At 37.4% G+C, this 25,142-nt stretch overlaps 1 protein-coding gene across 1 annotated transcript; it reads right to left on the bottom strand.

Moving 5' to 3' along the window:
* Positions 1–4,064: 4,064 nt before the first annotated feature.
* On the bottom strand, positions 4,065–24,538 carry LOC114481531 (ras-related protein Rab-37-like). Its single transcript, XM_028476448.1, has 9 exons — positions 24,211–24,538; positions 14,571–14,681; positions 11,954–11,995; positions 11,778–11,844; positions 11,645–11,697; positions 10,196–10,261; positions 7,230–7,286; positions 7,069–7,145; positions 4,065–4,731 (listed from the first exon to the last, which is right to left on the bottom strand). Exons 1-9 carry the CDS (start codon positions 24,382–24,384, stop codon positions 4,626–4,628), a joined length of 753 nt encoding a protein of 250 aa, XP_028332249.1. The 5' UTR covers positions 24,385–24,538; the 3' UTR covers positions 4,065–4,625.
* Positions 24,539–25,142: the final 604 nt, after the last annotated feature.

Genomic DNA, 25,142 nt, shown 5'->3' with positions numbered 1-25,142 from the left:
GACATAAATACCACAATGAATAATCATGTCCCTCACTGTAGGGGACAGTGTGATGCACATTAGTTTATGTTACTGTTACTGAACATATAATGATATAAAGTAAACATTTAACTTCAATGTGTTTTTCTACTTTGTTTTTTCTTGTTAATGACATAAAATAAAAAGCAGTTTGTGGTTAGAATTGTTTTTATGCTTTAACGTCAGTTTACAGGTCAATAGTTGCTGCTGTTATTGATTGAAAGTGAACGTTTTAATGTTAACTATTAAAGTTTAAAAACTGAACCCTGAGTATCAGATATCATTTACAGATATCACACCCATCTTATGTGGATGCATATTTTTCTCACTAAAAGAGGAATTCCACTCATATCAGAGGCACTGCACAATGATAGATTACATGTATTCCTGCATGCATAGAAGGAAAAAAAGCATTTTAATCAAAATATACACAGAATAAATCATTTTAAAGCTACACAAGTCACTCACTACATTTAACTGTACTAAACATGTGAAACAGATCAAAGCTGAAACTGAGATGATGATTGTTCTTGTGTTTATTGTGTGTGTGTGTGTGTGTGTGTGTGTGTGTGTGTGTGTGTGTGTGTGTGTGTGTGTGTTTAAATCAACCAGATATGATTCATGGCACAACTTCCTGTGTGACAGAGGTAGAAGTTTATAAGTGAATAATCATCAATAAACCACGAGTCAAAGTCAACTCAGACTCCTTGGAACATCTAATGTATAAAAATGACAGAGCAAACATGGATCATTGTTTACACCAGTGGTTCTCAACCTGTTCAGCCCTTGACCTCCAAAATAAAGGTCCCAGAGAGCGGGGACCCTCCAAAATAAAGGTCCCAGACAGCGGGGACCCTCCAAAATAAAGGTCCCAGAGAGCGGGGACCCCCACTGTAGCTGAAGGTGGTTGAACACAGACATGAACATTGAAGAACAGTCATGTGGAGACAGGACCATCTATAAGGGGGATAAGGAGGAGAGATTTTTGGGGTCCATCCATAAAGTCAGTAAATTGATGGTCCATTGTTCTATGAATCTGTGATAACCACATTTATTTATTCATCTGAATAATATTCACTGTTATCCAGGAACGTTTATTATTATTATTATTATTATAGTCATCTTAAAGATGGAAATCCTTGTTTATTGTTGAGAAAGAAGAAAAAAACAAGGCCTTGACATTTTGGTTCCAAATAAAGTCGACTGCACATCCTTGACATTGCCCCTATATGACTATGAGATGACATACGTGTCATTAATGCTGCATTAATAGTCTAGGAGGAGTTCCAGGACAAAGCAAGTTGTGGAAGAAAAATAAAAACTCTTACGAGAACAATGTATTTGACAATTTTCAATTGCCAAATACAAATATGGTGAGTTTGGTGTTGTTGCAGAAAAGTGTAAAAATAAGCAGAAATGGGCTAAAATTTCGTTAAAAAAATATTTGTAGTGTCTTGAAGGCATCTGGAGATCCCTTCCTTGTGTTTTTGACCCAAAATGGGGTCCTAACCCCAAGGTTGAGAACCCCTGGTGTAAATGACCAACTAATTTATTGTAGATCTCAGTCCCTCCAAACACATAAATTCAATGAAACTCCACAGTATTTGCAGGGCTCACAGTTTTCCCTGTGCTTATATCACATGATGGAAGTCATTTTTCATCTCAAATTATTGGCAGAACTCTCTCTTTTCACACAATCTTGTAATTTCTTGCAAACATTCACAAAAAATTCCTTTCAATCACGCAAAAAAATTGAGACAAAATCAAGCGATTTAGTAGTGATGAATTGATAACTGATATCTGTGCTTGGATATTGTCAGTGCTTTACAGACTTCATAGTTTATATATGTGGAAGTATCAACTAGAGCACATTAATGTTAAAAAAAAAAAAAAAAAAAAAAAAAAAAAGGCCCTGTTTTTGGACCCAGAACTACTCAGTATTCAATATTTGGTCCCTGAGTGAAAATGTGTTTGACACAACTGTCCAAAAGTTATTTAGTTTGTGCTTATGTTTGGTTTTCTGTTCATTATTATTTAAAAAAGAAGATATTTATTATAGGTATGAACAGGAGCTGCAGTTATTTATGAATTAAATGTGGATTAGATGCAGTTTCTTGTTGTGATTTTGACTCATTCAATGGTGCCACCTTGTGGTACAAACTGGTATTATATGATCCATCTTTAGTGGTGCATTTATTCACCTTTTACCTCTACTAAGAAGCTCATATTTTCACCATTATTTATTTATTTATTAGTACAGTGCCCGTCGGAGGTATGTATTCATATAGTGGGAGGAGCTTAAGTAGAGTTGTCAATTATGGACAAATGAGTGTGTTTGAAGGTTGGATGTACAGTCCATACTGTATGTAGCGTTAAAGCGTTCCTCCTGCTGCTGAGGTGTTTCTACTGTACGCCGTCTTGACACACGCACAGCGTTGCTGGCCAGGTGCACATTTCGGACTTCAGGTGACTCAGCATTACGTGCCTGGTGCATTGTCTCACGTTTCCGCTCTTTCTCTGCACGTCAATTTTTTGGCATGGTACAACCAAAAGTGATTTGTCCAATAGTTGTAATAGTAATAGTAGTAATAATAGTAATAGTAGTAATAATAGTAATAGTAGTAATAATAGTAATAGTAGTAATAGTAGTAATAATAGTAATAATAGTAATAGTAGTAATAATAGTAATAATAGTAATAATAGTAATAAAAGTAATAATAGTAATAGTAGTAATAGTAGTAATAATAGTAATAATAGTAATAGTAGTATTAATAGTAATAGTAGTAATAATAGTAATAATAGTAATAGTAGTAATAATAGTAATAATAGTAATAGTAGTAATAATAGTAATAGTAATGCGTGTGGCTCAGACGCTCCTCTAAAGTCCCGTTCGGTTTAACCCACGTTTATCATGACATCATCAGTTAGAACATTCTGATTGAGAACTCTGATGACATCACTGTTGATGACATCATCAGTGTTCTAAAACAATACAGGTCAGAGCCAATCACTGGCGAGCCCACCCACACACCCCACCCATTTTGGAAAATTGGTATATTAGAACATTAGAACATTGGTCCTACCTCTACAGTGATGATGTCATCAGACCTACCTCTACAGTGATGATGTCATCAGACCTACCTCTACAGTGATGATGTCATCCCTATGTTCCAATGTTGTTATCCAATCACTGAAGAGCCCACCCCCACACCCTCTCAGCTCTGTCTGAGTTACTCCAAAATAGACACTTGTTTTCTCGGTGCATCACTACAAACAACAGCCTAATGAGTCTACGGAGAACCCATGGTGTCCGCCATGTTGGAAACAGCTCTGAGCTGCTACGGGAAGCAGGAGGGTCACATGTCATCAGCTGCTGAACTCCTTTAAAACTTTTTTTACTTGATTTTATTTTGTGAACCATGAATTTTATATTCACCATTTTTATTATTTCGTATTCACTGTTTTTTTGGGACTAAAAATATTTGTATATTATGTAAATTATATTAAGATGTATTTTTTCGAAAGAATTTGGGAAAACTGTGATGGAAACTTTTTATCACTGGGGGGGGGGGGCAAAGAAGCTCCAAAGAATCCAAAGGACACATCAGCGAACGTTTCACAGAGATCTATTTCCATCCTCTAGATCTGTGTTATTAAGATCTGTACTTGAATGTGAAAATAAGCAGCGCACACAAGAAATGATCCACGTTGTGATGGATGCAGAGAACCTGTTTGTAGACGGAGGAAAGCCTATTTATTATTCATCTATGCAGTTACAATGCTTTCATTTTAGTGACGTTAATAATGCTATGCTTCTAATAATTGGTATAATCATTTATTCTGGTGTTTTGGTTTTGGGTGTCCATACAATGTGAAGGGTTTTGACTTTTCTTTTTTGTCTTTGTGGTTTAGTTATTTTGTCAGTTATTAGTCATTTTGTGTGTTCTTGTTGTTATTTTGTGTATTTTTCTGTCATTTTCTGCATTTATGTCATTGATTTGTGCATTTTTGGTGCACTTTCTGTATTTTTCTTGTTGTTTCTGTATTTTCCTGTCATTTTGTATCATTTTGTGTCATGTTGTTGACAATCTGTGTCTTTGGAGCTATTCTGTAATGTGTTGTGGTTTTTTGTGTTTTACGAGTCATTTTGTGTATTTTAGCCATTTTTTGTGGATTCCAATTTGCTGTCGATTTCTGTGTTTTTTAAAGTGTGAATGATCATGGTACAATGATCAACATCATTGATCCAGATTATTGATAATATGTGGAAAAGAGGAGATTTGTGCTCTGGAGTTTAAACGTGATCTTAGACCTGTTGGATGTTTTGTCTTGAATGAAAACATTATTTTCTGTTTGCAGTATAGCAGAAAAATCTAAATATATCAATACTGAGAGCTTGACTGGGTCTTTAAATGATTATAAAATAATACTGCAGCAATCTGACTCTTTTTAATGTAGGAATTATTAAATCAGCTTTAGAGAAATACAGTGACTCCATTATTAATGATGACAAACAGCTGATGTGTATAGAGTGGGAGGGATCCTCACTGACGTGGTTTGTTGTGTCGATGTGTGTACTTTGATTGTGTAGTGAATGTCTCACACAGTCAGAAGTAACTGCAGCAGCTCGACTTCTCCTTCTGTGCTTCGATGTATTGATGAATCTGGAACGTGGGTTGACTGGGGTGCTGGACCGCACGGTGCTTCAGGTCACTGAGACACAATCACACAGGTTAGAGTTAAATATAGAACAAACTAGGGATGTAACGATTAATCGTAAGGCAGTTAAAAATCGATTCATAGGTATCACGGTTGATATCGATTTTCTGAAAATTGAATCGCAGTACTTTTTTTAACCAGCAGCTATCCACAAGTGTAGGCGGCGGGCGGAGTCTGCTAACACTTTCTTTCTGGCTGCCTTCTACTCTTAAACATGTTCATAAATGATTCATTACCCCTTTAGCACCGAAAGAATATCTGTAATATTACTTGAATATCTGTAAAAGTCACGTTTTTCTATTAGCTCTGTCTGCTAGCATAGCATCTCTTCTTCACTGCAAGATATCTGCATGCTAACCGACCACTGTGTTACCAGTGCCCTCTGCTGGTCCAAACAAATATGACGTAAATCAGTTTAATCACGTTTTTTTTTATTTTTTAAAGTCCAATTGTTAAGGCATAAAATACATTTTCAGTTGCACTTTTAAAAGAAAAATAACTATATATTTATATTCTATGGCCCAAATAATCTTAAACTTCCTGGATAACAGTGGATATTATTCAGATGAATAAATTAACATTTTATACCAGAGACGAACCAAAAACATGTGATTGTATCTGATCTGAGGGTCACATGATCAACATTCATGTGATCATTTAAAATGAAGACCAATCAGATCATTAACACAATAAACAACTAAAGATTTTGGTGTATTTTTGTTTTGTGTCTCTTTGGAGTTAATTGTCTTTTTTTTGGTTACTTTTCACATCTTTCTGTAATTTTGTGTAATTTTTGAGTCATTTTGTGAATTTACTTTTGAGGGCAATACAAAACTAGTTGTTATTAAAAAATAATCAATGTTTCTGCCATTTTTGTTGTTTTTACTGTCCATCTGTTTTTATGGACGTTTGTTAGCAGGATATTTAAAAACGTTATGAACGGATTTAAATACAGTTTGGTGAGCTGATCTAAACCTGGCTGAGGTTTGAACTCTGAGTGATTTTGTTTTGTGTGTTTTTCAGTATTGTTGTTGTTTTGCATATTTTTTCTGTCATTGGTATATTTTTGTTGCTTTTCATCAAGATGTCTGATCAAGAGCTAGTGCTCAAAACGTTAATTCACAGCATGTGTGTGGATCCTTTGTCTACTTCTAAGTTTATACTTTTTGAAACCCAATGGGCCTCGGGATGTGCGTGATCTTTTTAGCATTTGTTTGTGTGTTTTCAGAGGCATTATTTAGTATTTTTCTTGTAAGTTTTTATATTTTTCAGTTATTTATTTGTAGTAATTTTGTGCATTTTGGCTGTTTTTTTGTGTATTGTTAAGTTTTAGTTTGTTGCCCATGTCTGTTGCCCTGTGATGGACTGACGCCCTGTCCAGGTTGTACCCACACCTAACACCCAATGAAAGCTGGAGATAGGCACCAGCAGACCCCCCCCCACACTGAACAAAGGAGCAAACGAGTCAGACAGGGGGCGGAGCTCCAATTACCATCAATAATGAACGCAATAACCACTCCACCATCTTCGCCCTCTTTATTATAATGAGTATGACTCATACGTGGCCACTACAGTGAAGGCCACGCCTTCTTTATTATAATGAGTATGACTCATACGTGTCCACTGCAGTGAAGGCCACGCCTTCTTTATTATAATGAGTATGACTCATACGTGGCCCCTGCAGTGAAGGACACGCCCTGTTTATTATAATGAGTTTGACTCGTACTTGTCGACTGCAGTGAAGGCCACGCCCTGTTTATTATAATGAGTGTGACTCATACGTGTCCACTGCAGTGAAGGCCACGCCTTCTTTATTATAATGAGTATGACTCATACGTGGCCACTGCAGTGAAGGCCACGCCCTGTTTATTATAATGAGTTTGACTCGTACTTGTCGACTGCAGTGAAGGCCACGCCCTGTTTATTATAATGAGTGTGACTCATACTTGGCCACTGCAGTGAAGGCCACGCCCTGTTTATTATAATGAGTGTGACTCATACTTGGCCACTGCAGTGAAGGCCACGCCCTGTTTATTATAATGAGTGTGACTCATACATGGCCACTGCAGTGAAGGCCACGCCCTGTTTATTATAATGAGTGTGACTCATACTTGGCCACTGCAGTGAAGGCCACGCCCTGTTTATTATAATGAGTGTGACTCATACTTGGCCACTGCAGTGAAGGCCACGCCCTGTTTATTATAATGAGTGTGACTCATACTTGGCCACTGCAGTGAAGGCCACGCCCTGTTTATTATAATGAGTGTGACTCATACTTGGCCACTGCAGTGAAGGCCACGCCCTGTTTATTATAATGAGTGTGACTCATACTTGGCCACTGCAGTGAAGGCCAGCTCCACATTCACTCCTGTTTTGGCGCTCGTCTCCATGAAGGGAACTGAATGTTCCTGAGAAGAGGGAGAACAGAGGTGAACAGTTAGCGGCTAACGCTAACCTGTTACTCAGCTGATGATGATGCTGATGATACTCACCCTGGCCAGCCTCTCTCCCTCCTCTCGTCTGATGGCCCTCACACTGCTCATGTCAGCCTAACAAACACAAGGAATCAAATCAATAGATTTCACTTCTCCACCAATTTTATTAGGCTGTAAAAGATTTTACTGCATGATATCTCATATAATATTCATCATTGAGGAAGGTTTGCATGAATATTATGATGGAAATAAATATAGAAATACTTACCGGTATACATCTTATACAGGACTATAAAATAACTAAAATAAGGCAGAAAATAAATGTGAATAGACTAGAATTTTAATGATTTCTTCAAAACAACTGTGATGGCCAGACAGTCGCACCACATGATATTTGGACATTTTGAATAACAGAATAAAATAGAATATTTGTATTTCATGAAGAAAATGTAAGTGAGGATTAGTATTAGCTAGCATTAACATAACATTAGCTCAGCATTAGCTAGTATTAACCTAGCATTAGCATAATTTTAGCATTAACATTAATATTAGCCCAGCATTAGCATTAGCCTAACAATAGCATTAACCTAACATTAACATTAACCTAGCAATATCATTAACCTAGCAAAAGCCTAGCATTAGCACTAACCTAGCATTAACACCAACCTAGCATTAACATTGATATTTGCCTAGCAATAGCATTAGCACTAACCTAGCATTAATATTAGCCTAACATTAACATTGATATTAGCCTAGCAATAGCAATAGCACTAACCTAGCTTTAATATTAGCCTAGCATTAACACTAACCAAGCATTAGCATTACCCTAACAATAGCACTAACCTAGTCTTAGCACTAACTTAACATTTGCCTAGCATTAGCACTAACCTAGTATTAACATTAACCTAGCAATAACATTAGCCTAGCTTTGACATTAATCTAGCATTAGCATGAGCACTAACCTAGCATTAGCATTTACCTAGCTATAGCATTATCCTAGCATTAGCACTAACTTAGCATTAACCTAGCATTAGCTAAGCATTAACCTAGCATTGGTTAAGCATTAACCTAGCATTAGCTCAGCATTAACCTAGCATTAGCTAAGCATAACCCTAGCATTGGTTAAGCATTAACCTAGCATTAACTCAGCATTAACCTAGCATTAGCTCAGCATTAACCAAGCATTAGCTAAGCATTAACCTAGCATTAGCTAAGCATCGACCTAGCATTGGTTAAGCATTAACCTAGCATTAGCTCAGCATTAACCTAGCATTAGCTAAGCATTACCCTAGCATTGGTTAAGCATTAACCTAGCATTAGCTCAGCATTAACCTAGCATTAGCTCAGCATTAACCAAGCATTAGCTAAGCATTAACCTAGCATTAGCTAAGCATTGACCTAGCATTGGTTAAGCATTAACCTAGCATTCGCTCAGCATTAACCTAGCATTAGCTAAGCATTAACCTAGCATTAGCTCAGCATTAACCAAGCATTAGCTAAGCATTAACCTTGCATTAGCTCAGCATTAACCAAGCATTAGCTAAGCATTAACCTTGCATTAGCTCAGCATTAACCTAGCATTAGCTAAGCATTAACCTAGCATTAGCTCAGCATTAACCTAGCATTAGCTCAGCATTTACCTAGCATTAGCTAAGCATTAACCTAGCATTAGCTCAGCATTAACCTAGCATTAACCTAGCATTAGCTAAGCATTAACCTAGCATTAGCTCAGCATTAACCAAGCATTAGCTAAGCATTAACCTTGCATTAAAGCAGAACTAAGTAACTTGCGCTGAGCTCCCTTCTCTGACCTTTTTTTTGCTGGCTCCGCCCTGATATAAGTTTGAGAAAAGTGAATTAGTAGACAACCGTGTGTCATAATCTAGCATTAGTTTGTATTGGGCTGCCGTAAAGCAGTACGTCTGTCACCGGGTCGGAGGCAAGAAAGTTGCAAGTGCGATTTTCTGGCCAGAGACAGTGACCATAAACACTTGTATTACCCTCACAGGGACTACGAGAAGGATTTATTAAGGTGAAAAAGTTACTTAGTTCTGCTTTAACTAAGCATTAACATAGTATTAGCTAAGCATTAACCTAGCATTAGCTTAGCTAAGCATTAACCCAGCAAAAAAATGGATAACATTAGTAGTTCCTCCTGCATCCTCAGTAATTACAAAGTAAGTGATTTATTTCCCTATATCGCCCTCTCCTGTGTGTGTGTCTGTGCTACACATTAAATTAAATTAATTAAAACTCTTATTTACACTTGTAGGTTATATCATCATAAATACATATTAAATTAAACAAATACCTTGTCAAATCTAATGTTCATTTGAACTGTTATGATTATTATTGTATGTAATAGTGTATTTCTATAGACATTGATTCAATGAAAAATGACGATGTTTTAATGTTTTTTACATGATGATCTTTTTAATGACCTTCTTTCTGTTACAGACAAGGAGAGCTGAGGTAAAGGTAGCACTGCCTTGGGCCACAGTGTTTTAAGTGGGAGCCCCCTGCCTCTGTCATCATCAACATCTGTGACAAACACCTACAACATGAGACATGTCCCCAGATAAATGATGGACAGTTGGTTGATATGAAATATTGACAAATAAATGTATTTTGTCAAATTTCTTGTTAGTTTTCATTTGTAATTTGTGGTTGATTAAAACTAGCATTAGGAGGCCACAGTGCAGGGAGAGCTGCTGGTATGGAGGTGATGACATCATTCTGAAGGTAGAAATCAACGTTAAAAAAAGGCCACAACGCATCAGGTCACTGAAGTCTCACTCTTGTCGTTTTCTGAAACTTGGCAGCCCTGACTTGTAGATAGTATTATTTATGAATTTCAGTCAGCTGCTTCTTTAATTCTGGTTAAACCTTCTAATTCTGTGTGACAAGTGTTCATTTCAGTAATAATGAACAATCAGAGCTGTCTTCTTTCTAAAAGCAAAGACCACGTTCAGTTGTCCTTCTACATTCTTCTACATGCTGAGCCTGTTGAAAAACCATCTCACCTTGTTGCCCAGCAACATGATGACAACGTCACTTTGTGCATATTCATGGATCTCTGTTAACCAGGCCTGGAGAGAGGAAGAATTCATACAACACACACTGATCACTACATTCTGTAGCTGCATTTGCTACGTTGGCCCTCATTTATCAATGTTGTGTGAAAACGTGAGGTCACATTGTGTTGTACGACAGGACCAACGTGTGATTTATCAAACATTGGTATCTGACCAATCTCAGTGTTGATAAATCCGGTTGTTCTATCGTCATTAACACGTTACACCCTCAAATCTTCCTGTTTGGAGGCCCCGCCCACTGAGGTCAAACAAACGCTGGCAAAAAAAGAAAGGAAATCGTCACATCTGAGGAGGAGCAAAACAAAGATGTTCTTTTTGACAGTGTGAAAACTGGACTTAAAGGTTTAGCAGCGTTCCTGTGTTTTGCTGTTTGCTCAGCGTTTGTCCCTGTGGGGCCACCGTATGAAGGAGCTAAATTAAACGCTCTGTGGAAGAGGATCAGCCACTGAGCAGGTGACGTCTGCCCCCCTGTGTGCACTGAAAACAACTTCACAACAGAGATCCTGGAGACACACACAGGAATATAACGTTAATATCAGCCTCATTCCGCACGCTTTAGGCAATAAATATCACGTTAAAATAAATTAACAAAACCATTAAAAATGTCACTTGTCTGTGTTTATTTCACCTATTATCAAACCCTCCAAGAATTTGCGATGTTGCGATCGCAACAATTAATGCAAATTCAGCCAATCCCCGCAAACTCTGCACAGCCCTGCAATTCTGTCCAATCAACGCAAATTTCCGCAATTTTAAAATCTGACTAAAGATTTCAGTCGATTCAACGGCACAACGTGGCTGAAGTCTGTCCGCTTTGTGTAAACCACATCACCGTCTGAAGCCGGCAGCCGCCATCAGCCGCTGGGGGTCCCCCGGTGTGACCGGAATCACCGTTTCGTCTGGTTACAGACTGTTTCACAACAGCCAAACTGACTCATGAACGCTAGTGTTTAATGACCTCCTGCTGATCTAGAAGGACTTTTAAAGAAAATAACCTGATTAAACCTCTACTGTTAAATATGATCTATGATAGAGCTTCATTACAGGTACTGTCTAAAATAGTAGCAGTGAACAATATCATTGGTGTTTGCGCCCCCTGGTGGTATCTACGCACACATTTACAAATTTCTGCAGAAAAAGGACGGTAGCAGAGTTTACTAGTGGGTTATACAGAAGGAAAGCCAAAATAGTGCTATCACTATCAGTAATAAAGTGGGCTCTGATCATAGCGTACGATCACGTCACTATTGATAAATACTGAACCTTGGTGAATTTGGTCAAACGCACGTCGTACGATCAGAAATGAACGTATGAACGGTTGCTAAATGAAGGCCAATGTCTCAAACTTCCTTAGACGTGGATAAATCATGGACTCACCCTGATGTTGTCAAAGGAGGATTTGTTTGTGATGTCATATAAAAGGAGTAAAGCTGTGAAGAAAGACAATTAGTTGTTCCAAGTGTGTATAACTGTGTAAATGATACACACAGTGAGACGGATGTGGCCTCACCATGTGCATCTCTGTAATAGGCATGAGTCACACTTCTGAACCGTTCCTGTCCTGCTGTGTCCCAAATCTGGAAGAGGAAAAACACACGCTGAGTCAGCGTCCACATGGCTTTTACTGTAGGAAGCTGGTGCTACAGAAACATGTTCCTGATGTAAAGATTATCATTGTTTACTGACCTGTAGTCTGACCTTTACATTATCAACAGTCACCACTTTATTCTGAAAAACACAAAAACATACAGTTACTCGTAGTTTTATATAAAGAAAGGCACAGTTCATAAAGAACAACATCTATCAATTATTATGGGGCGCCTCTTGTAAAGTTGCACATGCTAAAATAAACAGTACTTTTCACAACATTTAGAAACAAACTACGGTTAAAAAACAAATTTTTTTTAAATGTTACGTTTGACCAGATTTACGGCAATTTTTGTGATATGTATGTCAATGTTCAATCTAAATTTTAAATCTAAATCTAAATGCAAAATCTAAATCTAAATGCAAAATCTAAATGTTAAATGTATTTGTTAAATCTAAATCTTAAATCTTAATTTTAAATTTTAAATCTAAATGCTAAATCTAAATGGCAAATGTAAATGTTAAATCTAAATGTGAAATATGAAATTAAATTTAAATGTTACATTTAAATTTAAATGTTAAATCTAAACGTTAAATCTAAATGTTAAATATAAAATCTAAATCTAAAAGTTGAATTTAACTCTAAAATTAAATGTTAAATGTAAAAGTTAAATCTAAATGTTAAATTCAAAATCTAAATTCTAATGTTGAATCTAAATGTCACAGGTGAAACAAAATTTTGAGCTAACATGCAAATGCACCAGAAGTACCAAAATAAAAGCTCATTGATGTGAATGAACATAAATTATTAGTGTTATATGTTTGTCTCTCTAAAACTAAATGCAGTAAATCCATCTCTTTATTCTCCACTGCCTGTAGACCTGTGGCTTGGGTTGAGTCTTTCTCTGCACCATGGACACATAACATGTCCTCACATAAACACACACAAAATAAAAAACAGGTACACAAATACACACCTACAGTTAGTAGAGAAACACATCACCTGGAACACCTAAAGAACATCTAAAGATCTCCTAATCCAGACACGGCAAACTGTAAATGGTAAATCAGACGAACTTTGTGACACAAAATGACTCAAAAAAACATACACTATCACAGCAAAAATACACAAAAGGACCACAAAAACATAGAGGACAATTTACAAATATGCACAAAAATAACAGAAAAATACACAAACGACAACAAAAAACTTCTAAAATTACAGAAACATGCACAGAAACAGAAGGACAATAAAACCTCCAAAAAGCAACAATAAAAACACATAAAATGACTCCAAATACACACAAAACAACAATAAAAAATATACAAAATTACTCCAAAAATGACAACAAAGCAAAAATACACAAAACTGTAACAGAAGCACACAAACCCTTGTTGTTTCCTGTGTTAATGCTCAGATTGGTCGTTATTTTAATGCTGACATGAATGTTTATCATGTGACCCTCAGATCACATGATCACGTTTGTGGCCCCACTGTGATAAAAGTAACCATCTCTGCTCTAATCAATCAGGAACTGATAGAGATACACCAACCGACAAATATAAGAAACTTTGGAATGGATCAAATTTCATCCCGTGTGGTCATTTCACTTTGTGTCTAAAAAAAGAGGTTGAATTGTCAGTTTGTGACGTCATCATGGTGCACACATGTCTCATCTCTCTGTGACGGAGGGAGTTCTGCTGCAGCTCGTCATCGCTGACCTTACAATGACTGGACAAAGCATCGATTCCAGGCTTTCAAAACAAAAGAGCCATAGTCTAAGCACTCTGAGCATCTATTAAGCCTTTAGTCCTCTGAGGGACACACACTTACAGTATACATGTGTTTGTTAGGAAGGGAACGCAAACAGTTCTGTTATGAAGATGGATCTTTAAGTCAAATAAATAATAAATAATATTATTTATATTAAATAAATAATATGTCTGATCCAAATACGACTGGATCAGACATGCATGGAAAATGGCAGCAGTTTAATAATAAGTGGCTTCCAATGAAAACACAAAAACCCCAAAAAATAAATAGAAAATGCAAAATTAGAGAGAAAATTGCACAATAGAAAAATAAAAACACACAAATGAACTAAACACGAACTAAAGTCACTGAAAAACCCAAAAACATATACAAATATACACTAAATGACAATAAATATACAAAGCGATGACTTAGATACACAAAATCAAAACAAAATAATGCATGTAATGACACTCGTTTATCAACCGTTCGTATGTTCAGATCTGAGTGTACGACGTGCGTTCAACCAAATACACAAAATCTTCTGTATTTATCAATAATGACGTGAGCGCATCACTGGGGGCTGTACAGAGGAAATAGGTTTGACCTCAGTGGGCGGGGCCTCCGAAACACGAAGGACCAACAAGATAATGATGATCGAATTCAGCCGGTTGATAAATGAGGGCCACTGACTCTAATACCTAAAACATTAGAGAAAAATATGCAAAATGACAAGAAAAACCATCTTTGATTGTTCCCTGTATTAATGCCCACATTATTCTAACTGCTGACATGATATTTTTATCTTGTGACCCTTGGAACAGATCATCACATTTTAGTGGCCTCAGCTGTGATAGAAGTCATCTATAGCTACAGTAGAGGTAGGTACAGTAAGTCCTCACTCACTTTAGGAGGGTGTATGTTGAACAGATGTGCACTAACAGCTGTGTTGTGTGTACACACCGTGAATCCAATGCCCACAGTAGCAGAGAAAGATCCAGGGATGAACTTTCCCTGATCAAACTGGACCAGTAGAGACGTCTTCCCCACTCCACTGTCCCCCACCAAGATCGTCTTCAGGAGGAAAATACAGAGATTTCATTAGTAGAGCTAACTTCAGTTAAAAAGACACACACACACACACGCACACACACACACACGCACACGCACACGCACACGCACACGCACACGCACACGCACACGCACACGCACACGCACACGCACACGCACACGCACACGCACACACACACACACACACACACACACACACACACACACACACACACACACACACACACACACACACACACACCCGTCCCTTTAAATACTCTCTGTGGTGGGTCCTGTGTACATGGATGTGAGTGTGTGGTGCTTTCAGGGACTGTTGGAGAGTAGAGATACAGTATTTGTTTTAATGTTTAGTATGTGGAGGTTTAAAGTTAAATTATTTATTTATTATTACAGTCGTATTAGGCAATATAAATAGGCACATTATGTATGGCCTTTTAACAAAAATCACACTGATAGATTAACATTAACTACATTAATATTTTATTCTACATTATATATGTAATCCCTAAATTAAAAATGTTTGTAGAGATTTCTGTATATTCTAGGGGTTCCCAAACTGGGGTACGTGTACCCCTAGGACAGGGGTCTGCAACCTGTGGCTCCAGAGCCTTATGTGACTCTTTGACTCGATTGCAATGGCTCCCTATAGTTAAAAGAAAATATTAAAATAATGAATTGTTATTTCTTACTGAGGTTATTAATGATAAATGACATTGACACCAAATAAAATCATGACATAATAGTTTGTCAACCTAAAAATAAATTGTATTGTGCAATAACTATCATCAGCCATAAACTTTCCTCACATCTGTGGTTAACCTTATGTTTTAAATCCCTGGTAAGATAACTAAACCAACAAAATGACTATTCTGGAAGAAAATAGGGATTTTAATTGTGTGGGGAAATATTCAATTAACTGCCAACGTGCCCGATTAATAAGCATTCTTATGTTGCAAGAAATTAGCAATTAGTATTATATATATATATATATATATATATATATATATATATATATAACACCTCAATGCTAACATGTAGCAGCTATCACCTCAATGCTAACATGTAGCAGCTAACACCTCAATGCTAACATGTAGCAGCTAACACCTCAATGCTAACATGTAGCAGCTAAAACCTCAATGCTAACATGTAGCAGCTAAAACCTCAATGCTAACATGTAGCAGCTAACACCTCAATGCTAACATGTAACAGCTAACATCTCAATGCAAACATGTAGCAGCTAGCACCTCAATGCTAACATTTAGCGGCTAGAACCTCAATGCTAACATGTAGCGGCTAACACCTCAATGCTAACATGTAGCGGCTAGCACCTCAATGCTAACATGTAGCAGCTAGCACATCAATGCTAACATGTAGCAGCTAACACCTCAATGCTAACATGTAGCAGCTAGCACCTCAATGCTAACCTGTAGCAGCAAACACCTCAATGCTAACATGTAGCAGCTAGCACCTCAATGCTAACATGTAGCAGCTAGCACCTCAATGCTAACATGTAGCAGCTAGCACCTCAATGCTAACATGTAGCAGCAAGCACCTCAATGCTAACATGTAGCAGCTAGCACCTCAATGCTAACCTGTAGCAGCAAACACCTCAATGCTAACATGTAGCAGCTAGCACCTCAATGCTAACATGTAGCAGCTAGCACCTCAATGCTAACATGTAGCAGCTAGCACCTCAATGCTAACATGTAGCAGCTATCACCTCAATGCTAACATGTAGCAGCTAACACCTCAATGCTAACATGTAGCAGCTAAAACCTCAATGCTAACATGTAGCAGCTAAAACCTCAATGCTAACATGTAGCAGCTAACACCTCAATGCTAACATGTAACAGCTAACATCTCAATGCAAACATGTAGCAGCTAGCACCTCAATGCTAACATTTAGCGGCTAGAACCTCAATGCTAACATGTCGCAGCTAGCACCTCAATGCTAACATGTAGCAGCTAGCATCTCAATGCTAACATGTAGCGGCTAGCACCTCAATGCTAACATGTAGCAGCTAGCACATCAATGCTAACATGTAGCAGCTAACACCTCAATGCTAACATGTAGCAGCTAGCACCTCAATGCTAACCTGTAGCAGCAAGCACCTCAATGCTAACATGTAGCAGCTAGCACCTCAATGCTAACATGTAGCAGCTAGCACCTCAATGCTAACATGTAGCAGCTAGCACCTCAATGCTAACATGTAGCAGCAAGCACCTCAATGCTAACATGTAGCAGCTAGCACCTCAATGCTAACATGTAGCAGCTAGCACCTCAATGCTAACATGTAGCAGCTAACACCTCAATGCTAACATGTAGCGGCTAGCACCTCAATGCTAACATGTAGCAGCTAGCACATCAATGCTAACATGTAGCAGCTAACACCTCAATGCTAACATGTAGCAGCTAGCACCTCAATGCTAACCTGTAGCAGCAAACACCTCAATGCTAACATGTAGCAGCTAGCACCTCAATGCTAACATGTAGCAGCTAGCACCTCAATGCTAACATGTAGCAGCTAGCACCTCAATGCTAACATGTAGCAGCAAGCACCTCAATGCTAACATGTAGCAGCTAGCACCTCAATGCTAACATGTAGCAGCTAGCACCTCAATGCTAACATGTAGCAGCTAGCACCTCAATGCTAACATGTAGCAGCTAGCACCTCAATGCTAACATGTAGCAGCAAGCACCTCAATGCTAACATGTAGCAGCTAGCACCTCAATGCTAACATGTAGCAGCTAGCACCTCAATGCTAACATGTAGCAGCTAACACCTCAATGCTAACATGTAGCAGCTAGCACCTCAATGCTAACATGTAGCAGCTAGCAGGGACAATGGTCCTAGTGGAGCAGACAGTGTCTCCAATCCACACTGACACTCAGACAGGGTTCAGAACCAAAATGAATAAATCCATGAGTGACAAATGAACAAAGTCAGTGATAAATGATTGTAGTGACAGTCGACCACTCTGTGGTAGAGGATGTGGGCGGGGCTAGAAGTGCTGTTACAGATAGCATCGTCTGACCCAACTTATCAACTGTTATGTAGAAAAACTATTTCAAACTAAATTCATCATCTTCATCAGTTGTTCTGTTTATTTCATGATATTTACAGATATTATAAATATTTTACACTGTTCAGTTTATACTTCTCTGGAATGTTCTGGACTAAGTGACGTTTTTATTTTAATACAAAAACACATTTGTTTTAGAAAGTTTACAAAAAATCCTGAAATGCATGAATGTAATTTAGTTAAATTTAAGTTAGTACTTTGTGAACAATGATATCATAATATTCTTTGTTCCTATTACACATTATGTTTATATAATGGAAAAAATAAACACTATTTAGTTTCCATTGATTCAGTCATAGTATACCAAAATCCATTTAAATTGAAAAATGTGATAAATTTTTATTTTGATTTGAATCATTTTGATAATTAAAGCAATAATTGCCATTAATACGCTGAGTTTTACCTGTGGAATGAGACCAACACACACATCTACTGAGCTTTTACAGTGTTAGTGTGTGGGTGGTAGGGGTTCTCTACACTGTTAGCTTGTTTCCATGGTAACAGAGAGTAGCCATCTAAGGATGCTGTCTAATGAAAGCCCTGGAGATACAACGTCTGCAGATGGTTTAGAATTACACACTGTTGAAATGTATGGTCTGAGCCTGTGGCTAGAGAGAGAACATGTTAGTGTTTTCTCAGCAGCAGCTGGAGCTACAGCCACGTTAGCATTAGCAAGTCACACGCCTTTCTAATAGTGTCCATGGAAACTACAGAGCATCACATTACACAGAGGCTGAAAAAGGCTGAAATCCCTCCAAGTGCAGACGAAGGATTCTCATGGTGAGAAAAAGCAGGTGGATTAGCCTGAGCTTCAGATATGACAAATGTCACTTTAATCTTTGTGGAGAATGTGACGGTTGTGAAATTACTAGATTTTTATTTAGTTCCACTTCCAGTGGCTTAATTTAAACTGCTTCATATTCAGCACAGCCACAATTCCAAAGCACAGACTTAGTAGTGATGTGCATGATCAGTCTACTGTCGTTTAAACAATGCTGTTCATTATTGACTTCATTCATTCTAAATATGACACATGATTGGCTGATGTTTTGACCTTCTAACTGATTTGTGATGGCCTGATAGTGTCACCTACATGCATGTACACATCTGTTATTCAGCCCATCCTAGCAACCTTTTATATTTACATTGTTTACACCAGTGGTTCTCAACCTGTTCAGCCCTTGACCTCCAAAATAAAGGTTCCAGAGAGTGGGGACCCTCCAAAATAAAGGTCCCAGAGAGCGGGGACCCCCACTACAGCTGAAGGTGGTTGAACACAGACATGAACATTGAAGAACAGTCATGTGGAGACAGGACCATCTATAAGGGGGAATAAAGAGGGGAGATTTTTGGGGTCCATCCATAAAGTCAGTAAAATGATGGTCCATTGTTCTATGAATCTGTGATAACCACATTTATTTATTCATCTGAATAATATCCACTGTTATCCAGGAACGTTTATTATTATTATTATAGTCATCTTAAAGATGGAAATCATGGTTTTAATCACTAATAAAATAGGTTCAAAGTGACCAAAAATGGTGGAAAAGGAGGTGAAATAGGATTTTGAAAAAACACAAAAATTGGTTAAAAGCTGTAAATTAAAGTGGATAAAAACAGACAAAAAAAGTGGTAAAAAAAATTAAAAAAAAGGTTCAAAGTGTCAATATTGCCTGAAAAGTGGCAGAAAAAAGTAGGAACAATTAGTTTAAACTGGCAAAAAATTGGCATGACAACTTATAAATGTGGTTAAATTGGAAAAAAAAGAGAATAAAAGAAAATGAAAAGAGGTTAAAAATAACAAGAATTAGTCAAACAAATGTGACATCAGGTGGAAAATTGGTGGAACAGGTTTATAAGTGCTGACTCAAAGGATGGATGTTAAACAGCATCATAGGATGGATGTTAATAAGAATCAAGGGATGGATGTTAAACAGCACCAAGGATGGATGTTAAACAGCATCATAGGATGGATGTTAAACAGCATCAAAGGATGGATGTTAAACATCATCAAAGGATGGATGTTAAACAGCATCATAGGATGGATGTTAAACAGCATCATAGGATGGATGTTAAACAGCATCAAAGGATGGATGTTAAACAGCATCAAGGATGGATGTTAAGCAGCATCAAAGGATGGATGTTATAAAGCATCAAAGGATGGATGTTAAACATCATCAAAGGATGGATGTTAAACAGCATCATAGGATGGATGTTAAACAGCATCTTAGGATGGATGTTAAACAGCATCAAAGGATGGATGTTAATAAGAATCAAGGGATGGATGTTAAACAGCACCAAGGATGGATGTTAAACAGCATCATAGGATGGATGTTAAACAGCATCAAAGGATGGATGTTAAACAGCATCAAAGGATGGATGTTAAACAGCATCATAGGATGGATGTTAAACAGCATCATAGGATGGATGTTAAACAGCATCATAGGATGGATGTTAAACAGCATCAAAGGATGGATGTTAAACAGCATCAAGGATGGATGTTAAGCAGCATCAAAGGATGGATGTTAAAAAGCATCAAAGGATGGATGTTAAACATCATCAAAGGATGGATGTTAAACACCATCAAAGGATGGATGTTAAACATCATCAAAGGATGGATGTTAAACAGCATCATAGGATGGATGTTAAACAGCATCTTAGGATGGATGTTAAACAGCATCAAAGGATGGATGTTAAAAATCATCAAAGGATGGATGTGAAACAGCATCAAAGGATGGATGTTAAACAGCATCAAAGGATGGATGTTAAACAGCATCTTAGGATGGATGCTAAACATCATCAAAGGATGGATGTTAAACAACATCATAGGATGGATGTTAAACAGCATCTTAGGATGGATGTTAAACAGCATCAAAGGATGGATGTTAAACATCATCAAAGGATGGATGTTAAACAGCATCTTAGGATGGATGTTAAACAGCATCATAGGATGGATGTATCATAGGATGGATGTTAAACAGCATCTTAGGATGGATGTTAAACAGCATCATAGGATGGATGTTAAACATCATCATAGGATGGATGTTAAACAGCATCAAAGGATGGATGTTGAACAACATCATAGGATGGATGTTTAACAGCATCAAAGGATGGATGTTAAACAGCATCATAGGATGGATGTTAAACAGCATCTTAGGATGGATGTTAAACAGCATCAAAGGATGGATGTTAAACAGCATCTTAGGATGGATGTTAAACATCATCAAAGGATGGATGTTAAACAGCATCATAGGATGGATGTTAAACAGCATCAAAGGATGGATGTTAAACAGCATCATAGGATGGATGTTAAACAGCATCATAGGATGGATGCTAAACAGCATCATAGGATGGATGTTAAACAGCATCATAGGATGGATGCTAAACAGCATCATAGGATGGATGTTAAACAGCATCATAGGATGGATGTTAAACAGCATCATAGGATGGATGCTAAACAGCATCATAGGATGGATGTTAAACAGCATCTTAGGATGGATGTTAAACAGCATCTTAGGATGGATGTTAAACAGCATCATAGTATGGATGTTAAACAGCATCATAGGATGGATGTTAAACAGCATCATAGGATGGATGTTTAACATCATCATAGGATGGACGTTAAACAGCATCAAAGGATGGATGTTAAACAGCATCATAGGATGGACGTTAAACAGCATCATAGGATGGATGTTAAACAACATCATAGGATGGATGTTAAACAGCATCTTAGGATGGAAGTTATACAGCATCATAGGATGGATGCTAAACAGCATCATAGGATGGATGTATCATAAGATGGATATTAAACAGCATCTTAGGATGGATGTTAAACATCATCAAAGGATGGATGTTAAACATCATCAAAGGATGGATGTTAAACAACATCAAAGGATGGATGTTAAACAACATCAAAGGATGGATGTTAAATAGAATCAGATGATGGAGGTTAAATAGAATCAAATGATGGATGATAAACATCATCAAAGGATGGATGTTAAACATCATCAAAGGATGCTTCCCTTCAGAAAACATGCCAACGTTCACATTAGGGCTGGGCGATGTGATCTAAAACTCACATCTCAATATTTTTTCTCAAAATGATGATACATGATGTTAATCACAATATTTTTAATTCAATAAAGTCTGTCCAGAAAGACAGTTATGGGTTAAATTTGCTGATGAAAATGCTACACAATTATATTTATTAACAAACAGCTGTGCCTGTGTTGATATGTGCCATTTTTGGTTTTTGCTTTTTCTCCTCTAAGGGACAGCAAGTGTGAGTGAGTTCTGTAGTATGGCTGATATTTGACTCAGAAGTAGGACAGAAACCTCACGACATCACACACACACGCACGCACGCACGCACGCGCGCGCGCGCGCGCACGCACGCACGCACGCACGCACGCACGCACGCACACACACACACACACACACACACACACACACACACACACACACACACACACACACACACACACACACACACACACACACACACACACACACACACACACACACACACACGCGTGCTTCATGTAACTTGACGTTTCAGTGACGCCTGAAGCAGCTCTGATTCCTTTGTGTTGTGAAAAGAGGTCAAATCAGTGAATATATCAGAGAAAACACTGTAATAGGTGATGACCTGACATTGTGTTACAATCCTCACACATTTACTGTACAAGTGTCAACATATATCACTAGGTTTACTCTCACTGTGCTTTAAAATGGGTCATGTAACTAAGGTTACATAAGGAGATAACCACCAAATCACTGGAGCTGAAATCTGTCTTAAAACACATCAGAGCCTCAGAGAAGATTTATTCATCAGGAACATTTTATACATTAAAGGTGGAGTCTGTGATTTGATGCTGAAACCTTCCCCCTTTTTTAAAAAAAGAAAGAAAAATAGATCCAAACAGGTCTTAAACATTCATATCCTCCTCATCAAAAACACTAAATATGTAGACAGCAACAATCCTGTGTGGATTGTTATCATAGTCTATTATAAAAAATGTATAAACCCTCAGGTAACAAAACAAAAAAAATAAAATAAATACATGTTCCACTAAAGTTTCAGTCTTCCTATTCCAAAGCTCAACTGGTCTAAATTTGGGCTGCAGACCTCAAGTTTGAAAGCTGCTGTAATACATTATTTTCAATTACAAAAGCTTAAAGACTGATACAGTTAGTCTGATCATCAGTGTGTAAAACACTCATTCTCACAATTTTTTCTAACACGCCCCCCAATTTCCAGCCCCCACAAGCTGGCCAATATGTCAACAAAATGGGTAAAAAATTTAACCTTTAATGAAATTAATCTTCTTCAAAACTCATGTTCTTCAATATTTAGTGACCCAGGGGCCACATGGCCCCCAAAGTATACACACAACATTACAGTAAAACCACACAACAGCAAAAATCATGATATCATGATCATTTAAAGTTAAGACGTCCTCTAAATTACATCATTTAATTATTCTAACCAGGAATCATCCTCACTATGGTTCAACACTTATTTATTTAATGACAAGGAGGTATAACCACTCACTCCTTCCCTCTGTTCACAGCCACCACCATTATACTTAGGCTGGGTGTCCTACCCTGACTCCCTCTTCCCTGTTCCCTTCCCCCTCATCTTGGAGTAACACTGTCTCTTTTTAGACTTTCCCTTTAATGACGATGGTCACAATTATGCAATAAAATAAATGCATTTGTTTCATTGCTATAATAACATATTATATAGTGTTTGTTTTTATTAGCTTATGTCAACAAAGTGAAACAAAAAGGCTTGAAAGAAATCTATAACCCCATTAATAATAATAATCTCATAATTATGACTTTGTATCTCGTAATTATGACATTGTATCTCATAAGTATGACTTTGTATCTCATAATTATGACTTTTTATCTCATAAGTATGACATTGTATCTCATAAGTATGACATTGTATCTCATAATTATGACATTGTATCTCATAATTATGACTTTCTGTGGTGATTTTTATGTATTTTATTTAGTGGCAGAAACGGGCATCCATACAAAAGGATGAATTCCGAACGAGATATAAATGTTTTCCAATGATGAAAAACAGGGATTTATTGATTTTTAAAACTGATCCAGAATAATCAGTATATTGATCCGGATCTCATCCTAAACTTAATAGAATCTTCAATTGCTTTACGGTCTTTAAATAAATGCGGTGAGAATATACGTAAAATAAAACCAAATAACAACAAATACACATATAATGTGTCAAATATGTACAAAAGACAAAAAATATACAAAAGGAGAATAAAAACACACCAGAAAACCACATGAACCCGCTGTGTTCTCACATTGGTTTTTATTCTAATGTTGATCATGTGACAATTCAGCTCAGATACAATCACGTTTGATTAAAGTTGTCCATCTGTGATATGTGTAGAATCAGTGTTATTCTCACCTTGTGCAGCAGCTGCTCATCGTAGACCGGAGCCGGTTCGGACTGGTTCTGGTTCTGGTTCTGGTTCTGGTTCTGGTTCTGGTTCTCTCCGCTCTCTCCGCTGTCGGGCTCTATCTCCGGGTAAGCCGAGGTGTAGTACGCCGTAATCGGCTCCATGGACTCCATCCGCTCCATCCGCTGCTGATATCAAAGGAAGAACGGTGGTTCTTCTGAGTCCAGCTCATAGGCTGTGGACCACATGCTGTAAACCACAGGCTCCTCCCAACAGAGCATCACAGGCTCACAGCCCGCATCGCGTCACAGCAGAGATAGGAATACTATATCAGCTGTGTTCATCACAAATACACACACGATAGGAAACTGGGGTCCGGGGGCCACATGTGGCTCCCAAAGTAATGCACAAATAGACTCAAAAACACACACAAAAAAACAGAAAATTAATCAAAACAGCAAGAAAGACACAAAAAAATAAAATAAAAAAAAATACACAAAATGACTCCAGAAATACGACAGAAGAATTCACTAAAAACTAGAAGAAAAAAAACAAACACAAAAAGATTACAAAAACAAGCGAAGCGACAGAAGAATACACAAAAAAGCAAAAAGAGACACAAAATGCCTCCAAAAAATATACAAAATCACAACAAAAAAAAAAAAAAAATGAAAAAGACAACGCAAATACGCAAAGTCATGCCCAAAAATACAAAACAACATAAAATTACTCAAAGCAACAAAAATATAAAAAATGACTCCAAAAAATTATACAAAACAACAGAAGAATACACAAAAAACAATAAGACACAAAATGACACAAATAAACACGCAAAATGACAGTAGAATACATAAAAAAGCAAATAAAGGCAGACATTGATTCCAATAAACATAGAACATTACAGAAAATTAAACAAAAAGGAAAACAAAAATACACAAAA

This window comes from Gouania willdenowi, chromosome 19 (assembly GCF_900634775.1).
Source record: "Gouania willdenowi chromosome 19, fGouWil2.1, whole genome shotgun sequence".
In the NCBI taxonomy this organism is placed as follows: Eukaryota; Metazoa; Chordata; class Actinopteri; order Blenniiformes; family Gobiesocidae; genus Gouania; species Gouania willdenowi.
The sequence above is the reverse complement of the archived record's forward strand: the minus strand, read 5'-3'. Positions and strand labels throughout refer to the sequence as shown.